General features: G+C 39.7%; 1 protein-coding gene across 4 annotated transcripts; it reads left to right on the forward strand.

Annotated features, from left to right (window-relative positions):
- Window positions 1–7,428: 7,428 nt before the first annotated feature.
- RNF14 (ring finger protein 14) lies at window positions 7,429–23,464 on the forward strand. 4 transcript variants are annotated; one of them, XM_012727929.1, is made up of 9 exons: window positions 7,429–7,555; window positions 9,615–9,790; window positions 11,453–11,622; window positions 12,617–12,768; window positions 16,219–16,743; window positions 17,385–17,613; window positions 19,038–19,210; window positions 20,172–20,302; window positions 22,085–23,464. In XM_012727929.1, the coding sequence occupies exons 3-9, from the start codon at window positions 11,469–11,471 to the stop codon at window positions 22,140–22,142; spliced, it is 1,422 nt and encodes a 473-aa protein (XP_012583383.1). In that variant the 5' UTR covers window positions 7,429–7,555; window positions 9,615–9,790; window positions 11,453–11,468; the 3' UTR covers window positions 22,143–23,464. The 4 variants fall into 4 exon arrangements, with proteins under 4 accessions (XP_012583383.1, XP_004686887.1, XP_012583384.1 ...); XM_004686830.2 differs by having other exon boundaries at window positions 7,429–7,622; window positions 22,085–22,455; XM_012727930.1 differs by lacking the exon at window positions 7,429–7,555 and adding an exon at window positions 7,717–7,737 and having other exon boundaries at window positions 22,085–22,455.
- Window positions 23,465–24,068: the final 604 nt, after the last annotated feature.

Here is a 24,068-nt window from a genome sequence, read left to right on the forward strand (position 1 = left end):
CTGATTTCAGTTCTGACCTGTCCATAGGTCATTTGGGCACACACCCAGTTCCACTGCAACCAAACTGAGAACCACTGATTTAATACTTTTGTGAAGCACCAGCAGCTTTGGAAGGGCCAAACCTACAGCCATTGGTCCTTTCTAATCAAGCACCCACACTCTCACAGCCCTGTGTCACCTCTCAGCAGATGTGCTGGGCTCACCTGTTCTACCTCTGAATTTCTGCAGACTCATCTGTGGGCTTCTCTGATTCCACCTTTTGTTTTCTGTGCCTTTACTCCAAAGTGTGGGCATATCCCCCTGCCACTGTCCTGAACCCTCTCTTCTACAGAGAGAATAGAGTTACTGACTCCCAAATGGGTCTCCTGATTTAGCAAATAAAAATACAGGTGCTCGGTTAAGTTTACATTAAACAGTGGAAACTTTTTTAGTGTGACACACGCTATACAACGTCCATCATCTGACAGATTCCGGGTAGATCAGGATAAGTTCTGAAAAATCAGACTGTCCACTGCTAACTTATGTTATGACCTACCTTTTTTGTATAAACATAATATCAAAATATTCTGAGCAACATTCAGTTTATAACTGGATTGTCTTAGCCACACAGGCGGCTGCCTGTTTCAGGCAAGCTGCCCCAGGAGGAGAAATCCCTCTGTCTCCTGAGACAAAAGGCAAGCCCCAGGAGAAATAAGACCCCAGGACATAAAAACTCCTGGGAAGCTTCCTTGGTTTCTTTAAATAAAAAAGCAAACCTCAGATAAGGCTCCCAGGGCATAATGGACAAATTTTAACCTTGACTACACAGGTGTTGTTTGATATACAACTGTACAATTTTCTCTTAATTTGCTCCTTTTTAAAACAAGCACTAACTACTCTCTGCCAGCCTTAAATTAGGCACTAGCTTTTCTTTAGACAATCACTGATAACACTGCTAACACAATTTATTACTACCCCAAGACCCCTAACAACCTTTTGCTAACAAGCACACCCCTTCCCAGACCCCTCTTCCTTTGAGTGATAACTAGACAGCTGTATACATGATAATTATCACAAAATGTATAATCTATTATACCATAAATTGTTAAGAGAAGAATGTTTTTTCCCCTTGTCTTTGAGAATGTTTTATGGAGATATCTCATTAACTTACCCTATGCATTATTACAATTAACTATTTGCTACACAGTATAAATAAAGACCTGCTGAAGGGATAGCAGGAAGACTTGCACCCTATCCAGACTCCTGTGTCTTCCTCGTACCCGCTCCTGTCTCCCCTTTTGGAATATCCGCTCGCCAACGCCTTCCCATCTTAGGGTCCTGCCTGTGCTGCCTCCAGACACCTCAAAATTTGGAGCTAGTCTCCGACATTAGTGTAAGTATGTTTCCCTGCTAATCTTATCCAGAAGTAGTGTAAGCTCACAACATAAGTTTTTTTTTTCTGTTCTTTTTCTCCCCCCCCTTTTTTTTTTTTTAGACTTTTGGCTTACACAGTGAATTTGAAAATCTATCGGTAAACAACAAAAGTCAAATATATTGACTGGGAGCATCATCTGTGCATGAATATTCAGCAGCTGACTGTGTTGATTGGCCTTGTTATGTATTCAGCATTTTTGGGTGACTCCAGGATCGAACTGTTCTCATGCTGAAAGAGCCACCCAGAGGAAGCCTGGCTCACACTCATTCAGTCATTTATTTATTCATACAGTCATTCATTTATTTGGTGGAATTTAGTGTGTTCTCTATTTACAAGGTCAATTTTTTTTTGGCAAGGGAAGTAGCTGAAGTTGTCCCACATTTTCCCTTCCTCTGAACCATTGGTTTGGTTTTCTTTCTTTCCATAGAATCTAATCAGTCCAATTTTCGCCTTGCTTGCGAAAGGTTCTTGCAGAAAGGAAAACGAGTCTTCCCATCGTTACATAAATTCTCATGGGGCTTCCCTTTATACATTTCTGACAGCCGGGAGTTGCGCCTGCAGCAACTCGAGAAACAGCCACACGCTGATTTATGATGGCAGCTGCTGTTAAATGTCACCCCTCTTTCCTTCTTACAGAGCCATGTTACCTTGGGGTTACAAAGTCTTTTCACTGTTATTCAGGGGAATAATAATAAAATGCCAGGTTGCAAGTATAAACATGATCATTCTGTGCCTATTACTGTAAATCAAATTTTACCTGGCATCAGAAGCACAGAAAATATTTTTTACTGTCAGCCTCCTCAAACCTTTTTAGGAGTCTGTTTTTTTATATAATCTTAGGGTGAGAGGTTTGAGCTACATTGACCAGGGAAACTGGTCACACAGATGATCCGGCTATGTCTTCTTACAGTTGACCACTTTCTTTGAGAGCACAGTGTTAGCTGGATCTAAGCATAGCTTTGGGGTAAATGATGTGGGCTCAGGTCTCCAGTTTACTGGGTTCAAAGCTTGGCTCTGTAGTTTGACATCTGTGTGAGAGTAGCACATCTGTGATCAGTTTCCTGAGCCCTGCAATAGGGATGATGGCGATGAGGATGGTCACTAGTTTGGAGCCTCTGTGGTCAACATGTAAGTTGTAGGGTTTAACTTAGTCACTACACATGCGTTCAGAGCAGCCTGGGATGTGGGTAGCACTCCAGATGTTAGTTATAATTGTACTTTTGCTGTAGTAGCTCCCAGTTCTTTTAGGATGAAGCCCTGTTTTCATATGAAAATTTCAGATTCCCATGGGATACTAGTACAATTGTTAAGATATATATGGTGAGTAAATACACAATAACAAGAGACCAGCAGGAATCAGTGACACTTCTGTACTGGGGGGCCACTTTCCACCATGGGGTCCTGTCCCAGAGTTGGGACAGGGCTTTTGCCTCCATATTGATGACCCTCTTTATCAAGGCCTGCTTCAGGAAGGCTTGTGAGTGGTGGCCATTAGAAAGGAAGCTGGTTCCTCTGGGCAGGTAGGATGAGCTCACAAACTTTCTGGACCATCACTGGACGCAGCAGTGAGTGGAAACAAGTGCAGGTACTGATGGAAGGCGGCTCATCCCCACAGTAACCGGCTATATTTTGTGACTGGCTCCTACTTCTCTGACCTCTGGCCTAGGACTCACACCCTAGCTGTTCCTACCCTACACATCATCCAGTGTACCTGGGGCGAGTGACAGAATTAGGTCTCTCTAACCCTGCATTCTCATTCTCACCTATCATTGCACCATAAATTCTACCCCTAACTTTCCTAGGGATTTCTCTTTTAACTCTTAAGGCCAGAACTACTTTGTTCTCTCTGTTTTTCTATCAAAACAAACCTTAACTCCCTTCTTGTTTAAGGAGAAGTTTGGACCAAGAGGATTAATTATAATTCTGTATGTCACCACTGTATGACACAGGTCAAATCACTTTACCTCTTAAACAGCCTCAATTTCCCTGTCTGGGAAACAAGATTGTTGGGTGTCTAATGAGTTAATGTGTGTAACATGCCTGATGCAACAGAGCCTGGGGAACATGGAGGGAACTCAGTTGGAAAGACTAGCCAGACACATAAAACCAAACCATCAAAGTCTTTTATTTTTATGAAATCTAAAATTTTTACTAGAAAACTCTCTTTATCCAAATGTGACCTCAAAACAGGACTCTATTAAGTCCACTGAAAACATAAATACTTACCCCCTATTTAAAGCTCATTCTTCTAACTCTTCCAACCTTGAACTACTGGCATGAGGTCATGTCATGATGTCACAATTCATCTCCTGCTCCAACTTTGTGAGAGTTTCTTAAGCTTCTTAGGTTCCCTCACTTTTTTTTGCACTTTGGAGGTCTCTGGCAGGATTCCTGGCCTCACATCTGAGTGTAGTGAGGTAGGGTTGCTGTGCATTTTTCTCATGATTTTAGTTCCTTTGGCTAAAGGTGAACTCTATAAATGAGTGAACTTCAGAGAATCTTTCTCTTTCCTTTAACTTTTCAAGGATTATGTTTCTGGCTTTGGTATCTGTCATAGGGGTAGGTAGGTTTCTGTTCTGTGACAATCAAAATTTATAGCACAGGAAATTTGGGAGTGCTTATTTGCACTTCAAAATGTTTCTCTCTGTGGAAGCCAGAGAAGACCCTACAGAGCCCTGATTTACCCTGTTTTTGTTGTTTGCTTTTTACCTCTTATGAGTGCAGGACCAAACAACATTTGCAGCACAAAATGAAAATGCAGATCCTCTCATTTGTAAATTATTATGAATTTCAGGATTGCTATAGCAGAGTTAGGCAGCAGGGCCCATGTGAGGCTGAGACCTTCTAGAACCAAGACTCTACATGACACCTAGCCCAGGCTACCAGTCCTAGTTGGAAGGCAGGAGTAGTGAAAACCCCTAGAATTCTGTACCCCTGGATTAGAGGCCTAACTTTTTTTTTATCTTTGGGCGGGGGACGGCGGGAAAGAAATACATGAAGAGGAAGACACAAGAGTTCATTAGGTCACTTAATTTGTTGGTTATGAAGAGCAGAAACCAACACTTCAACATCCCACTGAAGTGCTGATACCAGTATTTTATATCTACCTTTTTTTATTGGTATATAATTCATATGATACAATTAACCTTTCAAAGTTGTAAAGCCCAGTAGTTTCCATTATATTTACAAAGTTGTATGACCATCACCACTGACTAATTCTACATTTTCATCTTCTGAGGGGAATCTCGTTTCCAGTAACAGTTGCTTCCCTTCCCCTCCTACCTCAGCTTCTGACAATGACTAATCTTTCACTTCGTATGAATTTGTGCATTCCAGACACTTCATATAAATGGAATAATGCAGTGTGTGGTTTTTTGTTTCTGACTTACTTCATTTAGCGTGATATTTTTAAGGTTCATTCGTATAGATGTGCATCAGTCAGTACTTCATTCCTTTCTATAGCTGAGTAATATTTCATTGTGTGGATATTCCACATTTTATTTATCCATTCACCTATCCATTGATGAACATTTGAGTAGTTCCTACCTTTAGGCTATTGGGAATACTACTACTATTATGTGCGTTTGTGTGTACTATATATAAATAAATATTTCCAGGTGTACATCTGTATACAAGTTTTTGTATAAACCTGTTTTCAATACTTTGGAGGCCATACCAAGAAGCAGAACTACTGGGTATTGTAAATCTGTTGAAATTCCTGAGGATTTGTCAAACTGTTTTCCAAACTAGCTACACTAGTTTACAACCCTACCAGCAGTGTATACAGGTTTCAGTGACTTCACATCCTAACCAACACTTGTTGTTATCTGCCTTTTAAAAAAAAAAACCATCCTCAAGAGTGTGAAGTAGTGGTTTTGATTTTAATTTCCCTGAACATTAATGATGTTGAGCATCTTTTCATATGCTCATGACCATTTTCATACCTTCTTTGGAGAAACGTCTAATTAGATCCTTTGCCCATTTAAAAATTGGTTTATTTGTCTTCTTGTTGTTGAGTTGCAGGAGGTCTTTAGTTATTATGGTTGTTAAATCTTTTTTTTTTTTTTAAAGATTTATTTACTCATACAGGATTGGGATACAGGCTGGAGGTGCAGGGGCAGTGAGAGACTTCACCAGAGACAGAGTGGGGAGCAGAACAGTCAAAGCAATGAAGTACACTGTTGAGGGGTGGGTCAGGAGAGGTCTGCTGCGCCATGTGGGTCACCTCCGGGGCTGGCACTGAAGTGGCTGCGGCCAGCTTGCAGTACTGCTGTCCTAACCTGCTGCGCCACCATGGAGGGCCCAAATCTTTTTTATTTTTTCACAATCTATTTATGCTTACAGAACTGGGATACAGGCCAGAGGTGTGGTGGGTGAGAGGATTCACCAGATACAGCGTGGGTAACAGAACAGGTAGATTTGCTGAAATACATTGCTGAGGGGAGCAGCGGGTAGGTTAGGAAAGGTTTGCCACACCATGTGGGTCAGCACATGGCCTGCGATTGAACTCTTGCTGCAGTGGCTTCTGAGAGCTTCATAGTGCCGTGCTTTAACTGATTGGGCCAACAGGGAGAGCCCGATTGTTAAATCTTTATCAGACATATGACTTGTGAATATTTTCTTCTATACTGAAGGTTATCTTTCACTTTTTTGATAGTGCCCTTTGAAGCATATTTTTTTAAAGATTTATTTATTTATTCATACAGAACTGGGGTACAGGCCAGAGATGCAGAGGGTGAGAGGATTCACCAGAGACAGAGTGAGGAGCAGAACAGGCAGATCAATGAAGTACACTGCTGAGGGGAGCAGCGGGCGGGTCAGGAGAGGTCTGCCACGCCATGTGGACTCCTCCAGGGCAGGCAGGGATCGAACTCATGCGGAAGTGGCTTAAGCTTCTTAGTGCAGTGCTTTAACCCGCTGCACCACCAGGGAGGGCCTGAAGCATATTTTTAATTTTGAGGGATACACTTTTGTTGCTTGTCAAACCTAAAAGAGTCCTTTCTTGGGCTCTCCCTGGTGGCACAGCTGGTTAAAGCACAGCACTAAGTAGCTAAAACCACTTTAGCATGTGTTCAATCCCCCTCCCAGAAGTGATCCACATGGTGTGGCGGACCTCTCCTGACCCACCCACTGCTCCACTCAGTAGTGTACCTTGTCAGTTATTCTGTTTTGCTCCCCAATCTGTCTCTGGTGAATCCTCTCACTGCCCCTGAACCTTTGGCCTGTACCTCAGTTCTGTATGCAAAAATAAATAAAAATCTTTTAAAAAATTAAAAAAAATATAATAAAAGAGTCCTTACTTACCTTTACAAAAATTAACTACTACATATTTTCCCTAAGAGTTTTTTATATGTAGCTCTTACATTTAGGCTTTTGATCCATTTTGAGTTAATTTTTGCATATGGTGTGAAGTAGGGGGCATGTAATTTTAATTCTCACTTAGCCTCTTAATAAGCTCTTTGGTGAATTCTTGATTTTCTCTAAGTTTCAATTTACTCATTGTAAAATGCAGATAGATTTAACCATAAATAAGGTCAAGGTGAGTATGGAAGATAAAGAGGAAACTGTACTTAATAAGTGCTGGAAGCTTCCTCACTGCATAATATATATGGTTGTTTATACTGTTATACCATAAGAGAATGCATTCACAGTGGAGGTGCCAGGAAGGTGGGCAGTATTTCTCTGAAGGTTACTGGGATGGAAGGAGAGGAGGATCTGATCTATTTGGAAGAGGAAGTCTGGTATTGATAGCGGACTGTCTGCCCCAGGTAGACCCTTCCCTCACCATCTCCTCTAAAAAATTGATTACAATTCTAATTCCCGGTTCGCATTCCAGAATAGCGAAAAGGAGTCCCTTGGGCACGAGCCCACGGAATCTGCACTCCTATCAACTTTTCCAGAGTCGTGCCTAAATTTCTACAGCAGTGTTGGGGGTGACGGTGGGCACACCTGCAGCTCCACCTTTGGCCTGCAGGGGGCGGCCGAGGAACCGGGGCGGTCACGGCGGCTGCGCAGAGCCCACTTCAACCCCAACCCGGGCTGCTCCAGGCGGATCTGCTGGGCTTAGCCGACAGCTGCGAGGACTGAAGAGGCGGTACGCAGGTTGAGCCGGGCGTCTCCTGGCTGGGCCGGCGAATGACGGTGAGGGGACCCGGAGCAAAGGCTGAGGGCGGAACTTTGGGGCCGGGTCAGATGGGACGGCCGGAAGGTACGGTGGGAACTGCGCTCCGGGTGCGCGAGGCAGAGAAGGGCGGCCGGGCCGGGATTGCTCAGTGGGCCTCAGCCCCCCGAACCCGGGACGGGGCGCCCCTAGCCCGGCCCGGGTGAGCACCCTGGGAGGTGGAAGGGGAAGGTTTGGGGCCTGCTCCTTCGGGACGCCCTGTACGGGCCTCACCTCCCTCGCCCGCACAGGCCTAGCCTGCGCCCGGCTGTAGGTGAGTCGCACGACGACTCAGCGCGCCGTGTGCTGGGCAGTGGTTTTCTGACCCCAGAGCCAGGGCTGACTTCAGAACCCGGCTGACTCCCGGGCTCGAGTCCGCATGGTGGGGAAGGAGGAATGAGTAGGATTTCCCCTAGCCGAAGGGATACTCGGCGGGGGAAGGTCTTCCCTGCTGCTGAAGAGGTTTCCGGCTTGCCAGAACTAATATTAAACTTGAATTATCTCTTGTATCATGGCGCCGGGGTTTGTTAGCTTGTCTGTGTTACAGATGTAGAAACAGGGTGGTTTGAATTCAGATTTAAATAGGGTGGTTTGAATTCAGATTTAGTTATGTGTTAGCGGTGTGACCGTGGCCCAGAACAGGACTTAAACTGCCATTTTTCTTGTCTGTGTAATGGAAATACTAAGAGGGCTTGTTTCATGGGATTGTGGGAATGCAACAGGAGTTAATGCGTTTAAAAGGTTCAGCACAGAGCCTGACACGGTGAGAGCTGTTGCTGCTCTTGCAGTTACTGTGACCACCGGCCCAGCCTCCTGCTTCTTGTGATCACTGAACCTTTTGCTTCTGGTCCCCACTGTGCACACTGCATCTCACTCCAATTCAGTTCTAACTTTTCCAGTGTCTAAAGCACGACGCTACAATCCAGAGTCCTTCCCCACCGTGCGGACTCGCTCCCGGGAGTCAGCCAGGTTCTGAAGTCAGCTCTGGCTCTGGGGTCAGAAAACCACTAAAAAATTAATGTGGTCTGGTAGGAGGGGAAGTGCAAGTTCATAAACCACTGTAGTGGGATGTAACATGTCATTAGCAAGTTACAGTAAATTTTGCTGGGTTTTTAAAGACAGACATATCAATTTGGAAAATACTGCATGGGATAGAAACTTCGGAGGTAGGTTTTGAGGGTTGAGTGGATGGAATCATCGACCATCAGCAGGGACCAGGGTCCCATTTCTAAATGTTTAAACAGGATGAAGGAACACCAAAATGTAATTACATTATCACCTTGTACTTCTAGTAAAATTGTTCAAGATTAAAGTAAAGGAAAAAGATTATATTTAGTAGATAGCAGATGCTCACTTATCTAAATCAATTGAAAATTTCAATTTTAGCTAATTTGGGAGTTAGCTAAACTGATTTTAAAATGCTAGCTTCATATCACATTTTTGCCTGTAGTTTTAGGGTGTTCATAGGATTTTCCATGCCCATTTATGGACCTTTCTATTCCCCCCCTTATCCAGTTAAGAATCCCGGATCTAAAGCACTTAGAATAAGTCTGAAAAGTTGGTGTGTGTGCATGGTCTTTTCTTGTTATGTTTTAAATGCCCTGTTGTCCTTAAATGCCCCTGGACATTGAACATCACTGACAGAATGAATTCATTATCAGGCAAGAGGGAAAACATGCAGAGTATAGGAAAGGAAAGAGTAGAAAAGGAAAGGAAAAATAAAAACATACCCCAGAAAGTGTTTATTTTAGGGTGTGGTATGTTGTCCTTTCCAGTGAAGTAGTGGTTCTTCTCTGCTCCTCCCAGGGCTGAAGGCAGTCAGATAAGGTCTGCCTCATTGCTGGGGCCACTAAATGTTCCTTTACCTGCATGGCTCAATTTGACTGTCCTAGGAGAGTAATATACAACTGCAGATTAGGATTTACTATGTGTTCAGAAGGTTTTTTATTTCCATTGCAATAGTGGCAATTCAGAATTTAATAAATTTGAAGAGGGCCCTAACACTATCGTTTGTGTTTTTTTTTTTTTTTTTTTCTGCAGATGGCAGGATTTCTATAGTATATCTAGAATGAGTTCCACATCTTGGCCTCTTATCGAACTCCTGCAATCTCATCTCCACCGTCTAGAGAATAAATAGGATTTGCATGAGTTCTACACTCTCAACTGAAAGACAGACTGCATTGTTAATACCACTTTCTTCTGGTTGTTATTAACAGGTATTAATTCACTTCAAGTCATTGTGTCTTAGGAATGCAGTTTAAGTAGAACTGTTATCTAGAAAATTATTTTTTGAAAATGGAATTCTTTTAAGTAAATTTGTCTAAATTTGTAGTTTCCTTTTATGATGTGAAAAACTGTGGCTTAACTTTTCAGTTATATATTATTTAAATATTTTAGTTGAGAGGGGCATATTTGCAAGTGCAGTTACAGTACAAGATTTTCATTGATGGAGTAATTTTTTTGCTTTACTAAATTCTCATAGATTTCAATTTTTTTCATATTTCAGTTATTTGAAATTGTGATGCATCTATTAGTCACTCGGAAAAGCATTGCTTTATATGTTAACTTTAGCATATTTTCATTCTTAGTATTGCCTAAAATAATGGCAAAAAATTTTTAAAGATTTATTTATTTATACATACTGAACTGGGGTACAAGCCAGAGGTGCAGGGGGATGAGAGCTTTCACCAGAGACAGAGTGGAGAGCAGGAACAGACAGATCTACTGAAATACAGTGCTGAGGGGAGCAGCGGGCAGGTCAGGAGAGGTCTGCCACACCATGTTGTTCACCTCCCTGGCTAGGAATCAAACTCTTGCTGTATTGGCTTCAATAGTCATAGTGCTGTGCTTTAACCTGTTGCACCACTAGGGAGAGCCCATTAAATCTTTTTTTTTTTTTTAATTTCTTTTTATTTATGTATGTATGCAAGAACAGAAATGCAGGAGGGGAAGAAGTTTCACCAGAAACAGTGGGGAGCAGAACAGGCAAATCGACTGAAATACATTGCTAAGGGGAGCAGTGGGTGAAACAGGAGAGGTCTGCTGTGCCATGTGGGTCAGCTCCCTGGCTGGGCATGGAACTCATGTTGCAGTGACTGGCTATAGCTTGATAGTGCTGAGACTTTTATAATGGTATATCTTAAAATTGATTTGGCAAAAGTTGGTGTCACAAAAATTAAATGCTATTTTACTGCTTCCTCAGTTAATCTAACAAGTGTGTGATATCTGTTCCTGTAACTTTATCTAGACCAGGGTGTTCTCAACTGGAAGCAATTTTGCCCTCCCACCCCTGATCCCAGGACATTTGGCTAGACTGGAGATGCTTTTGATTGGCAAAAATCTGGGGAAAGTGATACTTAATGACATGTAGTAGGATCAAGCCAGGGATGTTGTTACACATCTTGTAATTCAGAGAACACATTCCCACAGCAAAGAATTATTTGTTCTGAAATATCAGTACTGAGGTTAGAAAACTTGCCCTGGAAATTTCTGTGGATTTAAAAAATTCATTTATTTTTAAGAAGTATATCAAATATAAATTGAGTCTTTGTGGATAAAGCATTTTGCTATGTTTAGTGCATAAGTCAAAGTAATTCGTAATCTGTTCTTTGTCATCCTTTTTCTACCTAACTTAGTTATACCTGATAAAGGTATACCTGATATGCTGATAAAGTCAGCAATCAGAAGTACTATAAACATCCTCTTTAAAAGTTACTTTTGCAAAACTGCTATAAAATTAGATACACTTTTTTTTTTATTTAGCAGAAAAGTGAAAATACTGATTAATCTCTTGATGTGTTTTTGTTTTTTTGTGTCACTATGTTTTCCCAAACTCTATGCCTAATCTAGTCTGAACTGACTTGAATGGTTGTTTTCAGCGCCTCAGAAAATTAAATGTCGTCTGAAGACCGAGAAGCTCAGGAGGATGAATTGTTGGCTCTGGCGAGTATTTATGATGGAGATGAATTTAGAAAAGCAGAGTCTGTTCAAGGTGGAGAAACCAGGATCTACTTGGACTTACCACAAAATTTCAAGATATTTGTGAACGGTTAGTTAATATTCCCTTAAACAGATTTTTAAAAATAAAAATTATTCTCAATTTCTACTGTAAATTATTTAGCATTGTGTTTACAGGCATTAGTGTAGATCAAATGAATGTTTCTGTTTTAAATGAAAATTGGAATGGGAGGGGAAAAGTTTTCAATTTGATTCTTTTTGACCTCTGAATTGAAAATTATCGACACATTTCACACATCCTAATTTTCTTCTGACTAGTAGTTTATCGACCATGAGTCATTGGCTCTCAAATAGGGATGATGAAAGAAAAGAATGAAACAATGTATGTGAAAACACTTGAAAAGCTTTAAAGTGCCATGGTGGTTATTAATTCTGTTTGGTTTCCAAAATCATTTCAGCTACCATAACACCATGACACATGTTGTTACTCTGTGAAACTGCTTCTATTGATAAGTCATAGACGACTTTGATGCAAACTTTCTCAGAATTTTTCTACTAAAAAGGTATTAATAAAATATGTGTGATCATTTAAAAATGAAATTTTGATTGTGAGAGTGTTTTCTGCTGTTTCTTGGCCTCAAGCCTAAGATCATTGTGTTGGCACAAGTTCTCCCAGCTACAATTCATGGGTAGTTGGCACATACTGGTCTAAGTAGGTCATGGCTCTTTGATAGAAATAAACATCCTTTTCTCTAGATTGTGTCTTTAATCATCTACTATAAAACAAGAATTGAAAACATTGTGTATTACTTGCTGTTGTGTTAGGGATTGTACTCAAAGGTGCATACAAGTATAAGTTGTTTATCTTCATTATAAATTTCATGGTGCTTTGTAGATTTTTCAAGGACTTACAAGATATTTTTTAAGATGGCCACTATAAAGTTAAAATTAGGAAAGAGAAAGTGCTTTGGGGAGGGTTTTCATGCCCTCAACTAAAACATTACATCTTCGTTGAGCATTACTCAACAGTATAGACACTCAAGTGTTGACCAATTGATTCTTTCTAATCTTTGTTTTTGGTTCAGGCAATTCAAATGAGTGTCTCCAGAATAGTGGCTTTGAATACACCATTTGCTTTCTGCCTCCACTTGTGCTGAACTTTGAACTGCCACCAGACTATCCATCCTCCTCCCCACCTTCATTCACACTTAGTGGCAAATGGCTGTCACCAACTCAGGTTAGACCCGAAACTTAATTTCTCCTATCCATTTTTAGAAACTTAAAAAAAAAATCATCTTTAATTGAAGACTACCTTGATGATCTTGAATTCAGTGCATGAAGAGCAAATGGCTTTGATTTTGTAATTTTTCCTCTTACCTTCATGATTCCTAATGTTAATGAATTGAAAATGTCTGGTACTTTAGAAAGAATGGCAATAATTAAAACAGTTAATCACTATGGATTGTAACAGGAATAATTTTTAGTCAAGTATGTTGTTTCTGTTCTTGTCTTGCTGTTTTTCTATTTAATCTGTATTGTAATGGAGACTATAAGGCCCTCATTATTTTCTGTAGTGTTCATTTTCCTTTTTTCCCTTAGTTTTTTATCCATTCTTTAAATGAAAGATTTGATTCACTTAGGAGGACAAAAATTTAGCTAATGTAGTTATAATAAAATTCTTCAGTAAACATAAGTAATGTCATTTTTAGACATCTGCATGTTAATAACAAATAATTCTCGGCTAATCTTGTGTAGATGTAAATGCACACAGAAATGTGTATGATTTTTATCTCATTAAGACTCGATACCAAATATGATCAGCTTTCATTCCCTTTGTGTTTTATATCCTTTTCTAATAAAAACCTCAGCTTCTTGATTGAGACATAAATATGACTCGGAGCTAATATAAAGTACCCTGTGGTAGATAATGGATCAATAGCATCTGCTTTTCTCCATGCTGTGATGAAGATTGATAGGCTGATGTATATTAAGACAAAAGCTGTCAGTTACTTGACCTCATGGAATAGCTTGTCAATTTTCCCTTTCTGATCACGTAATTTTCACCTTCCCTCATTTACGGGTCTAATCTTTTAGATGAGTGTTGTCATAAAATTGAGCTTAAGGCCCTCCCTGGTGGCGCAGCCGGTTAAAGCACAGCACTAAGAAGCTTAAGCCACTTCCGCGTGAGTTCGATTCCCGCCTGCCCCGGAGGAGATCCACATGTCGAGGCAGACCTCTCCTGACCCGTCCACTGCTCCCTTCGGCAGTGTACTTCGTCGATCTGCCTGTTCTGTACCCCACTCTGTCTCTGGTGAATCCTCTCACCCTCCGCATCTCTGGCCTGTACCCCAGTTCTGTATGAATAAATAAATAAATTAAAAAAAAATTGAGCTTAAAAGTAATTAAACTTTGGGCCCTCCCTGGTGGCGCAGCGGGTTAAAACACAGCACTAAGAACTTAAAGCCACTTCCGCATGAGTTCGATTCCTGCCTGCCCGGAGGTGACTACATGGCGTGGCAGACCTCTCTTGACCCGCCTGCTGCTCCCCTCAGCAGTGTACTTCATCGATCTGCCTTTTTCTGCTCCCCACTCTGTCTCTGGTGAATCCTCTCACCCTCCGCATCTCTTGCCTGTAGCCCAGTTTCTGTATGAATAAATAAATAAATCTTTAAAAAAAATAATTAAACTTTAATAAGGAACAGTTGAGGTAGAATTAAAGGAATATTTCCTTAGATTTTAATATCTGCAACAGGTAGTACATGCAAGATAATGGATTCTTTGCTCAAAAATAGCACAACTTTTTGACATTTAGGTCATTGATAGTTGACTGAATTATTTAGATACTTATACTTATAGTTTTGTTTCTCTAGGGAACTCTTAATTCTTTACAATTTTACATGAACACACACATACATGCACAAAATAAGGACAGGTTAACTGGGATTGTGGTCCTGGCTTTTGAGGTGTGAGCAGAGGAGAGTTGTTCATTATTTCACATTATACTGCAAAATTTATAGTGTGCTTCTCATATCAAATAAACTTTTGTGCATGTAATTGACATTTTAATTGGTGTTTTATTCCTTTCTATTTCTATTCTTATTCATTGCTCAGCCTTGATTCCTCGGCATTATACATTTCATTTGTTGATAGTGAAGCTGAAACCTGGCCTGTCTTTCACTGAATTTGAAATGGTAGAAAGAAGGGATGTAGGTTTAATTTTGTAGCATTTTCTTCTCCCCAGTACATGCAGAGTCTTTTGTTCTTTTCCTCTCTGCATATCTTTCTCCCTCAGATTTATGTGTATCACAGCCACCTCTTTTGAGAAGAGGCTGGAGAAGATAAGAGGAAGGAGGACAATGGTTTCTTCATTGGCCTTGGTGGCTAAAACAGCATTGCAACTTTCCCCTTTAGTGTTTACTTCATTTTACAAATTGCAGCAGGTTTCTGAAAAACATGGATGATGTAAGCATGAATATGGGGAAAGCCTTCATTGTCCAATCTTGAACTGCTCAGTAAGTGTTTCAGTTCATGTCTATGTGGGGTTTAGTGAATAGCACTGCACACAGCAAGGAATAGAAAAATGATCGCTTTTCATGTTATTTAAATTTATAAAATTTGTTTGTATCGGGAAGGCTCCTTTTTTCCCCTTGAGGTTTATCTTTTTTTTTTAAAAAAAAGCTGCTTATTCACACGTTCTACTCACATAAATTTTACATTTCTAATGGAAAATCCCTGTCTATTTGTCTTTCAAATTGAACAGACCCCTCCTTAAGAATGTAGAAGTATGATTTATTAAAATAACATTAGTTTACCACAGTAGCGTTTCTCACCTCAGCAACTGTCTATATCACACTACACATACCACCAAATGTCCAGTCATCATCCATCTCCAATCAGTTGGTCCCCACTAGCCTTTTCCTCCCTTTCCTTTTTCTATGGTAACCACCATTCTTGAACAGATCACTTATAAGGAAGAAAAGTCAAAGTAGTTTAAACCTGGTTGATTAGCTTTGGGAGTGTGAAATTTCCTATGGTAGCCAAGCCATGTTGAGCGATTGTTGTCATGTCTTCGTTCAATAATAGTATTCTTCCCTCCATTAAACTGGGATTTGGTGCAAGCCCAGGCTACTTAATTAAAAACTGCTTGGAAATTTGAATAACAAGGACTGTGTTAGTGATTCTTTCATATGAACTGATTTTTTGATAGGACTGAAATAGTTGGTTTTTTTTTTTAATGTTGATGGTATTTTTAAACTGCTCTTTTTCTTAACCATTATTAAAGGGTACCTATAGGGTTAGAATGCCGAAGGAATATAATTATTTAATTTTCGAACTAGATCTCTTACATGAGATAGATAATGCTAAAACAAGGATAATAATAATAAAAAAAAAGAACAGTCTTCTTTTCAGTTCATGTAAACCTGGTTCTTGTGCCCTTTTGCCCTTTCTCTCATTTTCATATTTCTTTCAGCTTCTGACTGTATTCTGCTGTGATTCATGTTATTTACAGTTTAAGAAGTACTGTGATAGAGAATATTGATGCTTTTTGCAGCACAGCAGTGGAGAAAATCACATTAGGCAGTATAAGGACCTAAGTTATAAGTTGAAAAGATTTCAGGGGAAATCAGGAGTTGACTATAACATCATCTTTCTAAACTCACAGGCAGCCTCCTGTGTTTTCTCCTAGCTTTCTGCTCTCTGTAAGCACTTAGACAACCTGTGGGAAGAACACCGTGGCACCGTGGTCCTGTTTGCCTGGATGCAGTTTCTTAAGGAAGAAACCCTGACGTACTTGAATATCGTCTCTCCTTTTGAGCTCAAGATGGGTTCTCAGACAAAAGTGCAGAGAAGGACCACACAGGCTTCACCTAACACAGAGCTAGATTTTGGAGGAGCTGCTGGATCCGACGTAGACCCAGAAATTATGGATGAGAGAGCCGTGCAGGATGTGGAATCATTGTCAAGCCTAATCCAGGAAATCCTAGACTTTGATCAAGCTCAGCAGATAAAATGCTTCAATAGTAAAGTGTTTACGTGCAATATCTGTTTCTGTGAGAAGCTGGGTAGTGAATGCATGTACTTCTTGGAGTGCAGGCATGTGTACTGCAAAGCTTGTCTGAAGGACTACTTTGAAATCCAGATCAGAGATGGCCAAGTTCAATGCCTCAATTGCCCAGAACCCAAGTGCCCTTCAGTGGCCACCCCTGGTCAGGTAACTCTACTCGGCTGACTACTGTCTCCAAATTCTCTTTTAGAGAGGGAGCCACCCTCTCGGAAACTTCCTTGATAGGGCTGATCAGCACAGTCTAGACTCTGGAGCCAGCCCCACAAGTTATTTCACTCTATCAATTAAAAAGGGCATGGACTATCTTTGCTGGCTCATAAGCAGGTAGTTAAGTAAATGCTTCCCTTTGCTGGCTTCAGAATAGGTGGTTTTGGGCAAGGATGAATGATTCAAAAGTAATTACAAAGTAATTCTGGAGATTTACTTTGTGTATCTGCTAGGATCACCTCAACTGTGGGTAATCACTATCTTGAGTATGGCTGGGATTTGAAGGGGATAGCCGTGGCATTGAATCTTTTGTAGGCTTTGACATAGGTCCATGTGCTTGGATTAAAAAACAATTTTATGAAAGCATAAACATCTAAAGTGTACCATTTGCTTAGTTTTGATGAATTCCTGGATCCATATAACCACCTTCTTAGTCAAAATGCAGACTGGCCTACTTGATTTGATTTTGAGGTAGAGTTAATTCATGAGTGTCCGGTTTGCACCAGCATACTTGAAGATCTCCTCAGACTCAGAACTGGTTGGAAGATTGTCAGACCTCTGTTTTTTATATTTCCCTTCAGGTCAAAGAGCTAGTGGAAGCAGACCTATTTGCCCGTTATGACCGCCTTCTTCTCCAGTCTACCTTGGACCTCATGGCAGATGTGGTATACTGTCCCCGCCCGTGTTGCCAGCTGCCAGTGATGCAGGAACCTGGCTGCACCATGGGCATCTGTTCTAGCTGCAATTTTGCCTTCTGTACCTTGTGTAGATTGACCTACCATGGGGTCTCTCCATGTAAGGTGACTGCAGGTACGTCGTAACTGTGAACTCAGTTCCCCTATATCTTATTCCCATCCTTCCATCCTCCCCCCAAAAAGAAGAAAATGCCCAATCACTTCAATTTGGAAGTGAAATGAATGATAACAGATATTTTTATATCAGTTACTGACCTAGACTGTGGGAATATAGCAGTGATGCATTGCCTTCATGGAACTTTTATTCTAAGGGAGGAGCTGGGCGAAGGAGATAGGCAAACAAAATAAGACTATTCAGTGGTCATAAATACTGAAGGGAAAAAATAAAGCAGGTTTAGGATATGAAATATTCTGGGGGAAAGTGGCTTGGGATTTCACTTAGGGAAGCCTCCCTGGAAAACTTGTTAAGAGTAAAACTAAGCAAAGGATAGAAGCAATGCAGGTATTGGGGAACATTTCAGGGAGAGGCTGGCAAGGCATTTTTTTTGGTCCATGAACATGGAGTAATACTGATCTGGTTGGCAAATGCAGAGTATCTGATCTGCCACTCTTGTTTGCATGGCACATATCTGGTCAGTCATCAAGTGAACCCAAAAGAGGTTTCAGAATCTTCCTCAGCATACCACTTCAGAAAGCTTTCCTTTCTTTTTAAAAAAATGTATTTATTCATTCATGCACAGAAGAACTGAGATGTAGGCTAGAGGTGCAGGTGGTGAAAGGATTCATCAGAGACAGAGTAGGGAACAGAACAGGCAGATCTCCTTAAATGCACTGCTGACGGGAGCAGTGGGCAAGACAAGAAAGTTCTGCTGTGCCATGTGGGTGAGATCCCTGGCTGGACATCGCAGCGTTGACCGGCTGTAGTTTGATAGCACTAAGACTTTAACCCCTGTGCCACCAGGGAGGTCCTGTGTGTAATTTTTACCTAATTATAACATAAGTACACTTTTTCTTATTATGAGTATTTTTTTTTTTTTTAGATTTTTTTTTTTATTTGTGCATACAGAACTGGAGTACAGGCCAAAGGCTCAGGGGTGGTGGGAGGCTTCACCAGAGACAGAGTGGGGAACAGAACAGGCAGATCGACGAAGTACACTGCTGAGGGGAGCAGCGGGCGGGTCAGGAGAGGTCTGCCACACCATGTGGTCACCTCCAGGGCAGGCGGGAATCGAACTCATGTGGAAGCGGCTTTAACCCACTGCACCACCAGGGAGGGCCCTATTATGAGTATTTTATTTGGATTGTAGTTATCCTAATTATAAGTTTTTAATAACCAAGTATTATGTCATTAAGTAACTCTTGCACATAAATTATTTTCTTGTATATTTAATTTGCTTGCATTGTATAACTTTATTATTTCCTTATGATAAAGCCCTAGGAATCACATCATTGAATAGTCCAAAAGGTTGTGGCATTTTTAAATGGCTTTTAGTATATTGCAAACTTGTGTAAAAATTAATTTTCCATTTCACTTTCTAGAGAAATTAATAGACTTACGAAATGAGTACCTACAAGCAGATGAAGCCAATAAAAGATTTTTGGAACAGAGGTATGGTAAGAGGGTGATTCAGAAGGCACTGGAAGAGATGGAAAGTAAGGAGTGGCTGGAAAAGAACTCAAAGAGCTGCCCCTGCTGTGGGACTCCCATAGAGGTAAGGTTTGGGTCAGACTTGGAGGCAAGTAGACTCACAAGCTTGTTACAATGGTCTCAGGATGCTTATTAATTTTATGTTAGTTAACAAAACACATTTTGGTATATTTTAAACCATCTTATTTGGACTATGCAAATTCATTAATTGCTATTATTGACCTTAAATGTATGTAAACTTTTCAAGTTGCTTTCATACATTGATACTTGTTATTGCATTATATCCACCTCAAAATAGAGTTGATTATGAGGAGGCCATACTAGCACTTCAGTGAACTCAGCTCATCTGTGTGACTAAAATAAGCAATTAAACAACAAACAAAAAGATCCAGCCTGAATTCTTAGAGCTATTTATTTATCCAGAAATTTAGCACTATTTATAATAATTATGCAAACAGACATTTTCTCTGTCTGAAAAGTGTGTGAGCTAAAATAGACACATCTGCTGCTTGACAGTCTTAACATGTTTCAAAATAGAAGTATATGTTTGTATGGATTCTACTGTTCCAATCCATTTTATTTGAACTGAACCTGGTAATAATTCCCCAGTTACTCCACTAAGGAACCAGCATTCTGTTTTAACAACTCCTGCCATGATACAGCCCTGGTAGGATTAGAATGTTCACTTACATAGAGAGTTTAAAGCCACACATACTGAATCCAAACATTTTAATAATTATTTCATTACATGTGGTTCCACTTACAATATTCATGTTTGGTTTGTATCTACCATTTTATCAGAAGAAATTTTGCTGAGCAACTAGTTGTAGGAATACCTGCCAAGTATTTTCTGTATTTTACTTGTAATGCAAAATAGTAGACACTTAATAGTTGTCACTTTGTGACCTGTAGAGCTTAACCCTGCATGAGAGAAGGGAGAAGACTGAGAGAATGTTGTACTAAAGCTTTTTGGCAGATGTATTTCTGTTTTGCAGCCTTTCATATTTTTCTGTCTTTCCCATCAGAAATTAGATGGATGTAACAAGATGACCTGTACTGGCTGTATGCAATATTTCTGCTGGATTTGCATGGGTTCTCTTTCTAGAGCAAACCCTTACAAACATTTCACTGATCCTGCTTCTCCATGTTTTAACCGGTAGGTACACACAGAATCCTCTAAGCTCTTTAGTAGTTTTTGGTACTTAGTGCACAGAAATCCAGTGTTTTATTTAAGTACTTTGACTTAGAGAATTCTCTTACAGTATTTTACGTGTATGAATTTTTATGTTTTCTTGAAAATGAGCATTATTTTTTTTTATGCATACAGAACTGGGGTACAGGCCAGAGGTACAGGGGGTGAGAGGATTCACCAGACACAGAGTGGGGAGCAGAACATGCACATGTACTGAAATACATTGCTAAGGAGAGTGGTTGGTGGGTCAGGAGAATTCTGCCACACCATGTGGATCTCCTCCCTGGTTGGGGATTGAACTCATATTGCAGTGGCTGTGGATAGCTTCATAGTGCCACTGGGGAGGGCCTTGAAAATGAGTTTTAAGATAAAAATAACACTATCTGGAAATTTGACTATATTTCTATCTTCCCAAACTTTTAGAGTGAAAAATTTCAAATATACAGAAAAGTTGAAAGAATGGGACTATGACTAATAGGATCCTTCCACCAAAATTAGCAAATGATCTTTTGCCATATCTGTTCTCGAACATTATGCTGCATTACTTAACCCTCAGTGACGATAAGGTGTTTTTGCTCTTACTACTTTTAGGTATCTCCTAAGAGAAGAAAATTCTACATAAAAAGGATATTTAATGAAAACGGCACACTATAGTTTAATGACTATTTAAAACTTTCCAGTTACTCATAAAATATCTTTTAAAGCTGTTCTTTAGAACCAGAATATAATTCAGTTGGGTCTTTGTATGTTGTTCTCTCCCTTTAATCTCTTAATATAGAAAAGTTGCCACCCTTTCCTCCCCCTCACCCCTGCCTTTTTTTGGTTGTTGTTGAGAACATTAATTTTTTGAAGGGGTGAGGCCAGTTGTTCTGTATGTCTTACCTTCTAGAGTTTTGTTTCTCCATGGTGTTTTTGGCTTGTTTCTTCCACCTCTCTATTTCCCATAAGCTGGAAGTTAGATGTAGACTTGATTTAGAGTAACAATTTGACAAGAATACTTCATATTGTGTAACATCAGGTCTGAATTGGTTGTGCTATTGGCATGTGCTCACTATCACTTGCTCCATTGTAAAGGTAAGTTTTCTTTGTTTATTATTAAGTAATCTCTGGGGTGATTCCTAGCATAATGTGAATATCTTGTGCTCCCAAAACTCCAGTATCAGGGTCAGTTAGTTGATCATCTTTGTCAAGTTAATAGATATCTATTTGCAGAATACCTGAGGTCATTCGTGTTGTTGAATTGTGAGAGAAGAAACACGCTCTGCCTATGAACCGCTGAAAATTAGTGTTGCAGATTGCTTAAATTTTAGGTAACATAGGGAAGCAGGACAAGTTGGTAGATATAAAATACTCTACAAATTGAGACTGCAAGGACTATGAAGATTCTGGAGTAAATAGTCCTAATAGTGGTAGAGGGCCTCAAAAGAATTTAACTTCTTCTGGATTATCAAGCTTGGCTTATTCTGTACATTGTACACATTGAGTATGACTTTTGTGATATCAGCCTCCCATCATTGTTTATCCCTCATCCTGAAGAGTTTATATCTAAAAGGGCTGTTTTGCCCAACTTTAAGACAATGTATTCAGAAGGACCTATGTACCTGTGTCAGTGGAATGACTAAAGGGGGAGAAAAAGATAAACAGATAAGTTATCAGAAGAGTGCAGGAAGTATTTTGAGAGAAGGGGAGAAATTACTCTGTTTCTGCTAAGTGCATAAAAATGTGCCTTATTTTATGCTTCCATAGGTTGTTCCATGCTGTGGATGTTAATGGAGATATTTGGGAAGATGAGATTGAAGATTAATTGACTCCTGTTGCTCAAGATGTGGAAGCAGAATGGTTTGCCTAGCCTTTTGTTGAGTACACAAAGTAACTTTGAGGGATATCTAGGGTTCCATTCATTTATTCTTTCTATGTAGAGATATGGAAGAACAAGGTTTATATTTTCCATGTGGTACTACTGAATAGGGCACATTTACACATTTTTCAATGTAACAAAATTGAAAAACTTATAAACCAAAGGTTCAGAAAATGTAAACTAGAAAATATTAAATTACAAATGTGCCAGAATCTCTGATAGTTAAAAATGAAATATTTATTTTATTCTCTAAACTTTATTCTGAATAGCAACCCTCTTAAGACATTCTGTGGGAGTCCTCTCAGTACTACTACTGCTGGGGTGAGAAGAAGCCTTATAATTGTACTAAGAGCCTCTGTCACATTCCTTCCAACCTAAATTTTGGCTAAGTTAGTTCTCCAAAAGAGGCCCGTTACTCTGTAACTGGATGACCCAGTGTCATTTTGATCTGTTATTTTTCAGAATAGAAATTTGTAGATAACTTAAAAACAATTTTTTAATACCACAGACACTGTGGGTCACCTGATATTTATTAGTGGTATATAGTCCACTGTTGTTGAGCCAAATCTAGAATTTAATGATACTGACACAGAAGGATTTCAACTCTACAACTTTTCCTGGGCAGTAGAGCCTAGATTCAAAGCAACTTTTTCTACTTTTGTTCTGTGTTGTCTCCCTGGGCCTACCTTCCTTTGGCAAGGACAATTTTAATATTAATTCCAGCAGATCATATTTTCATTTCTTCTGCTGGAATAGGAGAAAGCCTAATATATTCCCAAAGTGAACAAGCTGAACTGTCTTTATTTGCTCTTTGAACACCGCACCATTGTAATTCATACTAACTTTGTGAATTCTTTGTATAAGTCTTCTCTAATGAGCTGTGGGGAATTTGACTTCTCCCCTTTTTTGCCAGAGCAGTGTTTGAGGGTATAATTTTGGCTCAATACCTAGATTCTTGTTTCTAGGCTTTGTTGGCTTTTTGAAAATTGTCTTCCGGTGTGACTTTGGTGAGTGGCCTGATAGCAAAATAAGATGCTTTTGTTTTTTGGGTTTTTTTGGAAAAGGAGGACAGAGGAATTCAGCTGCAGCTGTGAATGTTCTTTTTTTCCCTGCCTTGTCATTGAATACTGGGAAATCACTTTGAACTGTTTTATGTGTGTATATCCAAAGACTCAGCAAGGACTGTTTCTGGATTGTCAATGAGAATGCTTAATCTTGAAAATAAAAATAATTTAAAAACTGTCTTATAATTGGAGGAGAGTTGCTGCTATTGGTTGTGTCTTTAAGGCAACTAATCACATTTAAAAACTATTTGGTATATAAACACATATTATTAAAGTGAAAAGAAAAAAGTTAGGGAATAGCACCTCTTTTTCCTGGGTTTGTGACTGTCCTTAAGTTTAGGTCTCATATTCTGTTTAAACCACATAGTTCGATGAACTTCCGTTCAGCACATTTTATCTAAGAACTAAAGTTAATTTTAAGAATGAATTGAAGATAAGAAATGGAAATTAAAACCATTACTTGCTCTATCTGAGAAGAGTGCTGATGTGAACAAGAGTTTAATTCTCGGTTTTTCAGTAGTGGCTTCTTAGCTCTTTAGTACACGGGCTAGTAGATGTTTACTAAGGATTATTTTATCTGACGATATTGTGCATTATGGTGATGACATAGTGGAGGTAGGAAAGAAGCCTTTAAATGCAGTTTCAGGAGAGAAATGGCAGGAGTTTTCTGTGTAATTTAAAAACCGCAACCAGTGAATAGTCTCAAAATCTAGTTTAGTTGAGTGTGCCTTCCATAGTTCCAAAATCTTCACCCTTAATATTAAACAAAGACAGTAGGCCTTGTGAAGTCTTATTTTTGAGGCCTGAA

The sequence above is a fragment of the Condylura cristata genome, unplaced genomic scaffold (assembly GCF_000260355.1).
Source record: "Condylura cristata isolate star-nosed mole 26May11 unplaced genomic scaffold, ConCri1.0 scaffold00021, whole genome shotgun sequence".
NCBI lineage: Eukaryota > Metazoa > Chordata > Mammalia > Eulipotyphla > Talpidae > Condylura > Condylura cristata.

What these genes read in the sequence shown, in the direction of transcription:
- RNF14 (XM_012727929.1), top strand. Translation starts at nt 11,469, where the DNA reads ATGTCGTCTGAAGACCGAGAAGCTCAGGAGGATGAATTGTTGGCTCTG. An exon ending in TTTCAAGATATTTGTGAACG is followed by an intron (nt 11,623 to 12,616) that starts GTTAGTTAATAT and finishes TTTTTGGTTCAG; the next exon opens with GCAATTCAAATGAGTGTCTC. An exon ending in TCCATGTAAGGTGACTGCAG is followed by an intron (nt 17,614 to 19,037) that starts GTACGTCGTAAC and finishes TTCACTTTCTAG; the next exon opens with AGAAATTAATAGACTTACGA.